The sequence below is a fragment of the Peromyscus californicus genome, unplaced genomic scaffold (assembly GCF_007827085.1).
Source record: "Peromyscus californicus insignis strain IS unplaced genomic scaffold, ASM782708v3 Scaffold_20__1_contigs__length_68692818, whole genome shotgun sequence".
Lineage (NCBI taxonomy): Eukaryota > Metazoa > Chordata > Mammalia > Rodentia > Cricetidae > Peromyscus > Peromyscus californicus.
This window is the reverse complement of record NW_026294503.1, coordinates 31,642,596-31,655,060: the sequence shown is the minus strand read 5'-3', so window position 1 is coordinate 31,655,060 and position 12,465 is coordinate 31,642,596. Positions and strand designations below refer to the sequence as shown.

Genomic DNA, 12,465 nt, shown 5'->3' with positions numbered 1-12,465 from the left:
TTCAACCACCAGCTACAAAGGGTTAATGTGGTAACTTACATCGTGAAAACTACACAAAATTGTAAAATATTCCAGTATAACATGAGAATAGATAATTGCTAGAGGCAAAATAAGTCATGAAACATGTAGCCATGGTCCTTAAAGGAAAACACCAATTGATAGAAGAAAAAAACACAGACCTTTAGTGAGAGTAAGGACATTCAAATCCATGAAGGGACAACTCATGTCCTAGATGAGATGTTTGGATACTTTAAAGGAGGCAATTGTGCCCCCACTTAACTCTCAACTGTAAAAATCATCCACCAGGATTAGTTTAATAAACTGAGAGAAAAGATTTTTAACTTTCTCCTATGGGAACAAACATGTGAAACTACCTAACATTTTTAAAGGATGATTAGGAAATATTTAGCTTGACTAAGTAAAGTTCTGTGAGTTATTATTACTATTATTATTATCATTATCATCATCATCATCATCATCCTCAGTTTAACATCAAGGCTAAAAAGAAGGGATGTGGGTGTACCTCAATGGCAAGCACTTGATTGGTGTGTTAGTTACTTTCTTTGTTGCTTTGACCAAATACAACAAGCAATGGAAGGGGGGGAAAGCATTGTTTCGGCTTATGGTCCAAAGAGATACAGTCCACCATAAAGAGGAAGGCATGTTGGCAGAAGCAGGAGGCAGTTGTGTAAGATCTACAGTCACGAAGCAGCTAAGGTTCCACAACCTTCTAAAATAGTACCATTCGCTGACGAGCAACTGTTCAAGGACATTCAAAAACAATACACAGTATGGGCAAGGCCCTGAATTCCATCTCCAACACTGAAAACAAGAACAAACAAACAGCAGATGTAAAGTGTGTTAAGTAATGTGTTTCACAGTGTGAAGAAAACGGGCCACACCAATGCCTCCAGGTCTCTGAGACTCGAACAACCTTCCCAGCTTGTCACATAATTAGAAATATATCTCTTATATTTGAGACAGGTCCCCCTCATCCTCAAGCACATATTCTAGCTTTCTGCGAGTCCAAGGGGTTTAGAGAGGATGTTTTGGTTTTCCTTTTTTTCAAAGATCGATTTGCTTGTTTTTATTTAATGTATACGCATGAGTGCCTGTATCCTGCATGTATGTATGTGCATCACACGCATGCAGTGCCTGTGGAGGCCAGAAGAGGGCATCTGATTTCCTGGAGCCGGAGATATAGATGATTATGAGCCATGATATGGGTTCTGCAAAACCAGCTAGTATTCTTAACCACCAGCCCATCTCTCCAGCCCAGATGTTTCTTTTAATTTGTTGCCAAAGAAAACAAAATTCACTTTAATCTACTTACTCCAGTCCACAGTAAAATGTAAACATCTGGATTTTCTGTGTTATGTATACACATTGCAATTGCCCTTTGAGAGCATTTTATATGTCTGCAGTTTTATACATGATCAAAGTGATCAAGAATATCAATTCCAATGACTGTCACTTTCAACACGCAGCTACAGGGAATATAACCAGAACACCATGGGTGACAAACAGACAGACATGGGATCCTACAGTATCTGTGTCTATGTCCCAGACCATGGATGATAGCACATCTAAAGGACCACCATGGGCAAGCCTTCCCTCCACATCAGCCTCCCCTGAAGATGCCCAGCAGCCCAGGAGCACAGGGAGCCTGTTACATCCTGCTGGGCTACTGACCTCACCCAGCAGACTAGCACAGTCCAGCACAGCCTCAGGTGAGAGACACCATTCACCTCTTTTGCAATTACACTTAAAAATGTTTTGAATATCTTTCTAAAGTTTTGAAATCTAACACATATGCTGACAGTAGGAAAAATAAATGTGATTTGATAAATGATAATTAAACAAATTCTTCTTCCTTTCTTTATTCCAATCCTTTATTCTCTTTTATGAAAAAAATAAATGAATGCCCCTTCTTCACAGGACTCTCTAGCCTTTCCTATTCCATGTTAACTTCACAGAGTGAGGGATTTCGGCATGACATTGCCATATGTGCATATAACATGTTTTGACCATATTTATTCTTCTACCACTTTTCATTACTCCCACTTTCTCTCCCCCTTTCCTGTGCTCTTTCTACATCCCTAGCATTTCCTTTTAGTTTCCTGTAAACTCACTTCCTGGTTTTTCTTTGCCTCTTAAGCAAGTGACCAGTGGTCATGGGAAGTCAACCTTCCAGACAAGCTAACTGCCTTTGTTTCATAGTATTAATGGCACTATGTTGATTACATACACAGCATGTACATTTGATGCAACATAAGATAAATGTTAATTACACATGCATATACATTTATGCCATCAGATCATGAGGAGAGCTTGAGCTATAAAAGAGAATTGATCAGATTTGATAAGTGGTTGTGTTGCATATGTATCCATGTGATTTCATGCCTGTGTGTATATAATAAAACCTCAGAAAATATAAAACAAAGCAAAATACATTTATATTCTAACCTTATACCTAACCTTATATTTCCCAGATCATATTTGGGAAGTATAGTCACCCTGATTTTCATTTTCTTTGTCCCATGTTCGTAAATTGTCCATTCTCCTCTCACAGATAAAATTTATGTCTTTATTCACTTTAACAGTCCTTTCCTCTGATATTTACAGGTGGAAAGAATCCTCTTCCTATGCCCATCATGGTTAATAGGCTACAACACGCATCACAGCTGTAGTTTTAGTAACTGTGAACTTGACATTTCTCCCCTCTAAGATGTGTTCTCCCTAAAGTTTTATGTTGTCAGGTTCAGGCTTCTCTGAAAGAGGCATTCAATATAAGTTTGTCAGATGACTAAATTTCTTAAGAAATACAGAGAGAGGATGGAGCACATGAAATTTATCAGACTTCAGACACAAAAATCTCAGCTGTATAGTGAGATCTGGGGAATGTTACTTGGATACCTCTAACCATATAAACACCTGATGTGATGATTTGAACTCTGCCAGCCATTTGCACTAGTGTAGAGGAAAATTAAGGGAAATTCACTTTACTTTGGTCAGTGGGACAATAGTCACCTTGGATCTCAGTTCTTTCTCAGTCTCAGACACAACTGGACTGAAGTCTTGCCTTTACCACATACACTGTTTACAGAGATTTTCCTTCTCCCTCTGAGTTCCCACTTTCTTGTCTGTTAGGTGAGAGTTGTCAGAGCTCTGACATCTGCAAGGGGTTGGACTCACTGTATAGCATGTGGACACCAATTACTCTCTACAACTCCTCTAAGCTGACCCAGCTCTCCACAGTAGGCACTGTGGCCATCTATAGGAGTCACATGCCCCCAGTCCCTTACACTTCAGTATTCTGTGATCCCAAAGCCATTTAATCAAACTAGATGACAGTCATAGACAAGTTGGATGTGGCTCAGGTGCTCAAGGTTTACATAGAAATCCATCAAGGAAGCCAACATTACTAGTGCCTTCTTTACTGGAGGCTACAGTCTTATCAATACCTGAAGAGAAATCAAATGATGTTGACCCCCTCCCCCATCCTGAGAAAATGACCAGATTTCCCTTGGAGTTGGGGATCCTGGCAGTTATGGGCTGTATGTGAATGACTGTAGCAGTCATCTTTGCACTCACATGGAAGTCCATGGGGTGACAGCCATGTTGAATTAGATACCACAAAACTCACAGTCCCAGCAGAAGAGTGATCACAAGTAGTGGACTGCATTACAGAAACGTAGGCTGGACCATGGGCTCCCCAGGATCTCCCTCACTTTACACTTCATTCTCTGGGTTGCAACCACAGAACAGTCCCCATTGCTCACTCCTCCAGGTCTTTGCATGGTCTTTTTGCTTGGCCTGGGAGGTCTATTCTCACTAGCTCTATGTTTCTCATTGCAGTCAACAATGCTACCCGCTGAATGAGGTGCCTATCTATTGGGCCAGATTGCAGCCCAACCTTAGTCTTTTCATTCATCCACAGAATGGATCTGCCAGTTTAATGTTCTCTCTCTCCTTCATCTTCTAGAAAAGAGGGCTGCTTTGCTAGCTTGCCAGAGGTCAGACTCATGTCAACACAGGTCATGTCCTGAAGTAGTCCTAAAACCAAGACTTTATGAACATGAAAGACAGATGTTGAACTGAGAGCCTAGGCTATTATTAAAATTATTGACAGGTGATTTATCAGGAATGCGGATGGAGTCTATGTGTACACCATGACTCAGATCAATGACAAGCAAGTCATGTTCTCTTTGTCTCAGAGGGCTCCACACTTCCCTGGTCAGTGCCATCACTGTCCTGTGCAGTGTCACCAAATCTTACTAATATTGGCAAGTTCCCAATGGCCCCATCACCCTTTTCCTGATGGGACTCATTCATTCCCATACATTCTCCAGGAAGAACTTGATTGTGGCTACATTTCTTACTCATTCATGCACCTTAAACATCCTGATTGGCATCCTCCTAGTCAGCAGCACCGATGAGACATGGAGCATCTTCTTCAGATTGGGCTTCCCTTGAAAAGATGCAAGCTCACGTCTCTCCTTTCCCCTCAGCAACACTCACCGCTGGAACACAGACTCCGAGTCCAACCAAAGCACCAGCTCCTAGGGACCCACAGACAGGTGAGACTGCATGGCCAATCCGAGAAACTCCACACCTCAACGGAAAGTGTAGCCTGGGAGCTGGGGGCACAATGGGACAAGAGCATCTGCAAGTATGCTGTCACTGTACTTTATTAGAGGAAACGAGCCAGGAGAAGTGACTTCATTGTGTTGGTATGCTGTTTTGTGTGATCATGTGCAAGCCATTTCTTTTCCTTTGGCTATCATTCCCTTGTGAATTTTCAGAACTCTTATCTTGGAGGTGTCAGGATTCTCCGGTTATGTGTTTAATAGCCCAAGGTCATCTCACTTTAGTTTTGAAGAATGTTCCTCTTGCTACTTGCAGATGCTGTTCCTGCAGAGGGGCCATTCACCCCTGAGTCAGAGCCAGCCCTGGTCCCAGTATCCCACCAAGTTTCAAGTGAGTAGGAACACCCAGTCATTGCTTAAACTTGTGTTTTATTGCATGAGATAGTACGGTCTAATAAAGAGGTTTGCTTGATAAATGTAAGCTCTGACTGATAGGATGCAAATCTCAGCTCATCTACTTTTGGGAGGTGTGGCGTTCAGGATTAATTTTCTCAATTTAAAGCAAGAACAACTGCAATTGCTGTGAGCACTAAAAACATCTGTTCTCTTTATTCCTTTCTACATGGTCTTGTATTAAGATAATGTGTACTGAATTGATTTGGGATTTTAAAGCTCTATGTTATTTAACTTGATCAACATTCAATTGTGTGAACGTCTAGTGAAGTGTGCTGATCACTTTGCAAATAGAAGCTGCTCTTGTGATGAGCAGGTTGTCTGGTTGTTGGCTGAGCAGAGAGGGAAGAAGGCATAAATGATGACTCCAAATTCCAAGCCACATTTGCTGGATGTGACTCACTGTGGCTGTGTTTTAAAGGATGCCCTGCTGGCCACATCCCTGATCACTCCATTCCCATGGGTTTGAGAAGCAGCAGCTTCCTAGGCTGGGGTTTCCAGAACTCCCAAGACCTGAATTTCTTTTCTCAGATTTCGGCTGGCACACTATCTTCTTTTCTGTGCTGTCAGCTCCCTATGAATGAAATGGAAACAAAGTTAGTCCTTCAAAGTTGGTCAGGTTTTCAGGCCCTGCCTCCTCCTGAGTATCTTTCTATACAAGCTTCCTGAATGTTACAGAGCTGGTTGGTCATATGTCAACAGGGCATTATTAAATTGCTGGAACCTGCACACTCTCTTGTTTCATAGATCCTCAGACTGACTTCAGCTCTCACGGCTTCCAGTGAATGGTGAATGGGTCTTTCAAACACAAAGACCCCATTATGTTACCAAGAAATTGTGTCCATCTCCTAGGAGAGCCAAAGAGAAATGCTGGTGATGCCAACAATAGCCAGGTTGTGGTCTAGAACACAAGTTAACTATATCTACAGCCATACTTATAATTATAGCTATAGCTATATAGCTGTCACTGTCCATTTATCCTTCCATCTATCCACCTGTCTGTCTTGTATCATCTGTCTATATATCCCTAGTCATTCCTGCTGATATTTCTTCAATACCTGCCTGGTAGATTGCTCTCTGCCTACCTATCTGCTGTGTATCATCTCCATCCTTCTGTCTATCATCTATCTCATGAAGCATTCACTGCATAAAAAACAGAGGCTCTGACATCTTTGAGTAAATTATTTTGCTCATCCAAAAATTTGTTTTAAAAAGGATTCCACAAAGGTTCTACAAATCACTCATCCATCCCTTCAGTGAATGTTTATTGAGCTCCTACTGTGTGCAAGGTTAAGGTTAGGACCATTTCAATTTCTCTGTCCAATAATTCTGGTAGATTGATAATGCTATCTTCATTAAAGGATACTGGTGGGTCCTATAGACGAGAATGTTTGCAGCTGGAAAACATGCAGAGGCCCAAATGAGCAGCTACCTTCTGACAACATGCTGCAAAGCCTGGACTCCTGCAGAGCTTTGGCATAAGCAAAACCACAGGAGCCAGAAAGATTGGTATTCCTGGGGACTGAACAGGGAGGGCCTCTGTGGCTAGAATTCTTGGGCTGAAGGTGAGAGTCACAGGGACTGAGGATAGAGAGAGTGAAATCATCAGCAACTTGCTGCAATGCCAAGGAGTCTGGCCCATGTTCTGAGGTATGAGAAAGCTATATGGCCAGATGTGCGCTCTGCAATAACATCCCTGACCTCAGAGTGGAGAATAAGGAGAGACCAGAACAGAGGGTGCAGTGAGGGAACTCACGCATGATGGGGGCTAAAAGTAAAAGGTAATTACATAGGCAGAGAGATTTGGGTCATGTTTAAGAAACAAAATCAAAAGGATATGATGATAATAGAGTGAGCTTTCAGGAGTGAACTGAATTAGATCATGTGGATCTCCTGAGGTCACTTCCTGAAGCAGAGTAGTATAGACGAAGTGTCGTATAGAAGTGGTATATGGGAATCTATTCATAAGGATGTTGGTTATATAGTAGAGATGTGGTTCTTATGAGTACGGGCCTGGAGTCAGATCTGTGCAGAATCACTCACTCCCCATTGTATGATGTAGGAAAGTACCTGGTTCAGTAGATGCTAAATGACACATTGATGGAAGTCTGGCAACGAGGCAGTGATATGTGTGTGGGGACAGTTAGTGTTCCAGTAGATCTGTGGAAAAAATACTTTGTTTCTATATATTTTAAAGGTCCTTAGCTTTATGAACCCTCTCTCTACTTGCTAAATATTGCTGACTAATTATAATTTAAAAATTCTCAGACTGGGGATAGGCTCAGTTGTAGGTCACTTGCCTGGCATGCATGGAGTCCTGGATTCCATCCTTAGTACCACAATAAGTCTTTAAAGGTCTCATAAAATTTATAATGTAACTATGTCAGTATATTAAAGGTGTTATTCAATTCAGTAATTGATGAGGAAACCAAAAAGGTCTTAAAACTCTACCAATGGGGAAACACAGTAGAGATTTACAAGCCAGTATAGCAAAGTAATTTCACATGAGCTTGCCAATTGATAATCTATAGTAATAATTCTTTTTTTAAATGGGGCAAAAATCAACAGTACACTTGCCAGACAACAGTCACTTGCATAGTTTAGAACAGGAGTTATCTTCAGTGTTCTCAGACAGCAGCCATATATTAGTATCAATTAACTTGTACCACTTTAGAGTTGTAAAAATATTGCTCAATAGGATATCTGTTAAAGAGTTCCCTTCCTGGGCTGTGGATATGGCTCAGTTAGCAGAGGGCTTGCCTACCAGGCATGAAGCTCTGGGTTCAATATCCAGTACCACATAAATTGGGCATGGTGGTGTAGGTACGCTTATAATCCCACAAGTCAGAGGGTTGAGGCAGAAGGATCAGGAGTTCTAAATCATCTCAGCTATATAGCAAATTTTAGGCCAGCCTGAACTCCATAAGACTCTGTCTCAAAAAAAAAAAAATCAAATCAAAAGCTTCATCCTCCTATAGAACCAGATAGTCCTCAGGGTATCTGCTAGGCAACCATCACAACTACACTAAAGGGAAGCCACTATTCCTGTCTGCTCATTTCTAGATGTTGGGCCATTTTGCTTGATGGTGATGGGTGGCCTCTCTTGTATAAGTGTCACATCCTAATGTAACTCAGGACTAGATGACAAGCCCTGTGTGAGGAGGACCCTGCTCCTTCTTGTTCGTTGCTGCACTACTAGTCTGTTAGTGCCTGGCCCATAGTAGACTCTCCAAAACTTCAATAACTAAATCAACATCGATAGCTATTATGGGTGCCTGTTCCATGGCAGGAACATTGCGTGTGCTCAGCATCAAAGGGATTTACAGAGTCCTCCCAGTTGCTCTGCATGTTGGGTCTGAGTCTTCTCATTCCTCTTGTAAGGGGGACTGGGTGCAGGCTTGAGAAATCGACTCAGTTTCAGGAGACCAATAGGAGGAGATCTTTAACAACTCTGTTTTCTTCTTTGCTTGATGTTTGTATTCTTTTCCTAAAGGCTACATACTAAACAATAATGAGAAGCTGGTTACGTGATACATAATCAACCTACTCCTCAAGGAGGAGGACTCAGCATTGGTTATTCAGTGAGCTGGCTTGCTAGAGTCATGTTTGAACCTACTGTTCCCTTCTGTATTAGTGTCTTATTATGGTGACAGACTGCCGACAGAAGTAACAAGGAAAGAGGTTTATGTGTGCCCATAGTTCAAGAGCAAAGTCTGTCATGGCGGGGAAGCCAGGGCAGTGGGAGCTTGGAGCAGGTGGTCAGATTGCCTCTACAGTTGGGAAACAGAGTGAGATGAGTCCTGGTGCTCAGCTTACTGTCTGCTTTTTATTCAGTCCAGGACTTCACCCCACGGAATGGTGCCACCCACGCTTAAAATGAGTTGCCCCACCTCAATTAATCCAGATTAGGTGATTTTACATCCTTTCAAGATGACAATCAATACTAACCATCACACCATCTCTCTTCCTTACACATGGCGTGCACATGTGCCCACATACATACATACACACACACACACACACACACACACACACACACACACACACACACACACACATGCAACACCCTCTGTATTTAAAGCATTATCCATCCCCCCCAAGCCAGCTATCCCTTGCATGATAGTAAGCTATCCTCTCCTCCCAGCGCGTCTTTATCCCACACTTTAGATGCCTCTCTAAAATATGCTCCTCAGAGAAACCATGTCTGTTCTCCTTTAGAAACCCAATTCTCATCCTTCTCTAGCTCTCTTGAAGTTCCCACAGTAGCTTCACTAAACAATAATGAAACCATGCTCTCCAATGTCTGTTTCCAAGCTAGCTGAAATAAGGGATAGACTATACTCACCTGTCACAGGCCTTCCCCCAGGGAAGATGTTTGCTGAGCTCTTATTGACTTCACATGTCTGAGATTGCATGTTCCAGGGTGTCCTCAGCCACTCCTCAAAGAGGGGGCCATTACAGATGCTTCTCTGCCCCTGGCCATGAAGAAACTCAACCCATGCCTGATGGAACTCTGTCGCTTCTTCCAGCAATGCCTCTGTGCAAGCCGAAAGCGAGATCTCAGTTCTGAAGCCATGAGGTAACCTGAGACAGTGACTCCTTTGCACACTCTACAGTTAGAGTCTTCTTATTGTGTGTGGTGTCTCTGAAAATTTTCAGATAGCCAGGCCTTAAATAATTCCCAGGCAAGTGGTAGGTGACCAAAAGAAGTGTACTCTACGGTGTGCCCTCTACTAGACTGTTACATCATTGAGATCTATGACTGGGCTTTATTCATCTTTACATTCTCAAAACCAAGTGCAGGATCTGGTAAATATGGTTGAACTGAGCTACACTAAGCTGCTTTTATCTGAGATGAATTGAGAGGAGTTGGGTGGAGTTGAGATTAACTGATTGGGTTGAATTGGATGGCATGAAATGAACTATGTGGAGGTGGAGTGACTTTGAATAAATTGAGTTGGGCTTAGATGGGCTAGGATGGATAAGATTAAATGAGACAATGAGATGAGTTTAGGTGAGGTGAGCTGAGTTGAGTTTGGGTTAAATGGAGATGAGTCACACTATATCGGGTAGAATTTCTACTGAGGACTTTGGATACCAGTATCCTCCACTTGATGAAATTTTCTAGGAAAATGTAACCAAAACATTTGCCTATCTAAATTAGAGTCCTTCTTTAATTCACATCAGTTGTTGCCTGCCAGATGAAATGGTTGTAAAAATAAAATCAGAAGTCCCACCACACTTGATTAAGATGATATGGACAACTGCCGAGCAGTGGTGGCTCACGCCTTTAATCCCAGCGCTCAGGAGGCAGAGCCAAGCAGATCTTTGTGAGTTCGAGGCCAGATTGGTCTACAGAGCAAGATCAAGGACAGGCACCAAAACTACACAGAGAAACCCTGTCTTAAAAATAAATAAAAATAAAAATAAATAAAAGGTGATATGGACATTGATATGCTTCTGCCCTCAATACTAATAGAAGATGTTCTGGGATTTTTTACTGGTTGTTAAACCCAGAGCCAAACACTAGAAATGTATGCTGTTCCCCAGTAAGCTGAGGACCAATTTCTTAAGTCTTTAGTGTTATCTTAAAAGCTTACCTGTCCTTCATTCTTTAAAAATCTCCGTTATCCACTGTATCTGAGCATCAAGCCCAGGTTTGCACCCTTTTCCCCAGTAATTTTTAGATTTCATCTAAAATGCCTCAATAGACTTGGATGTTTTATTTATTTAGAGAGGGTGATACACAAGTTCACAGATCCAGTGGTGTGAACAAGCAAGGAAAGGGCATTTCTTCACAGTGAGGAACAGGAAAATCTTCAAAATAATACTTTCAGTATTATCTAGAGTAGCCCACATCACTAGATTCTTCTCCCACTAACTGAATGTGTTGAGATTCCGCTATTTGTCAGTCATGCATTATATTAAGTCAAGTGTTGTGAAGATGAATCACAAATACATCCAGAAACTGGGTCATAGTTGGGAGGTACAGTAGTTGTAAAGCACGAGCTAAAATAAAATTGAAGTGATAGGACTAAGTCATCTATCAAAGTAGAAATGTATTAGTTGCACTCCCTTGACAAATATCAGAACTGAAAACATCCATAAGGGACTAGAGAGATGGTTCAGCAGGTAAGTGCCCTGATGTTCTTCTAGAGGACCTGAGTTCAGATCTCATCACCCATGTCAGGTGGTTTAGAAATGTCTGTTACTCCAGTTCCAAAACTCTCTTTTGGCCTCTGCATGGACAACACACACTCCCACACAAATACTTACTCACTCACACATACATGCACATGCACACATATACAAAAATCCTAATATTTGTGGGGAAAAAAGAAAAAGAAATCATATCCGAGGGAAAGGAAAAAGTTCCCATGGAGAATTTTGGGTTAATTTATAGAACTAAAGCAGCTGCTCACCTGGCCTTTCACTCTGTCCCAATATTATTCCATAGACTCCTATAAAACATTAAATATAGTATAAGAATACCAACATGAGAGGATCGTGTAACTTGGAATGCTTTTTGAATAATAGTGCTGAGATTTGGAATCTGTTCCATGGAGAAGTGGGTAGTATGAAGAGAGAAATTTCAAACCACTATGACAAGTTCTACAGGAGATCCAGAATCAAATGCGATGGGATCCCAGCAGAAGGCAGCCATCCAGAGTTTGATGGAGGAGCAGAAGTTATGAATGTAGAAAACTGGAGCAGTCACTCCAACAAACAGTGACATAGCATGTGCAAAGATGGAGTGGAAGGCAGCCTAAGCATTTTAGGAGTTCTGGCATCCTAGATATTTCTGCAGCAACAATGACAGGCCCCTGATGCTGGCCTTTATCCCTATTCAAAATGACTCACATTATTGCTTATAAATCAATTCTCCCCAAGTCTTGCCATAGAGTTTCAGATGTTTTTCCTAAACTGTTCCCTCATTTAGAAGAAATAGAATATAGAGGACCTTTGACAATCATTCATTCTGTCAGCTCTAAAACTCTAGTTCTCTAATCTCCTTTTCTTCTTCCCTAAATTCTCCCCCCCCCCCCCAGTGTAGTCCTCTGTTGAGGAGTCCCTAGCACAATCCTGGGAACATGCCTTAGCATCTTATAAGATGACAGAAACCAAGTCCCTTTCACTTCTAATGGATGACAAATACTGACATCTCCAGGATTGGCCAGGGATCTGCGGCGACTGATGGGAGGAAGTAGTACATTCATCACTGCTTCCTGGAGTCCAGCTCATTCTTAATGGCACTGAAGAAGGCCCTGATACCAAAACCCAAGGACAAGCACAGCAGGCCACCTTCACTATGACTTTTCCCCCCATCATCATTTAGTATAAAGGCCATATCATTCAGTATAAAGCTGACCAAAGACAGAGCTCAACCTGTGGGTCACAACCTTTTTGGCAAGCCTCTATCTCA

General features: G+C 41.8%; 1 protein-coding gene across 1 annotated transcript in view; it reads left to right on the top strand.

Annotated features, from left to right (window-relative positions):
• Hhla1 (HERV-H LTR-associating 1) overlaps window positions 1-12,465 on the top strand; it is a 36,769-nt gene that overhangs the window by 20,232 nt on the left and 4,072 nt on the right. Inside the window, exons 12-15 of the mRNA XM_052747421.1 lie at window positions 1,494-1,730; window positions 4,512-4,580; window positions 4,906-4,980; window positions 9,465-9,621. Of these exons, the coding sequence (XP_052603381.1) occupies window positions 1,494-1,730; window positions 4,512-4,580; window positions 4,906-4,980; window positions 9,465-9,621 (538 nt within the window). The remainder of the gene's footprint in view (window positions 1-1,493; window positions 1,731-4,511; window positions 4,581-4,905; window positions 4,981-9,464; window positions 9,622-12,465) is intronic.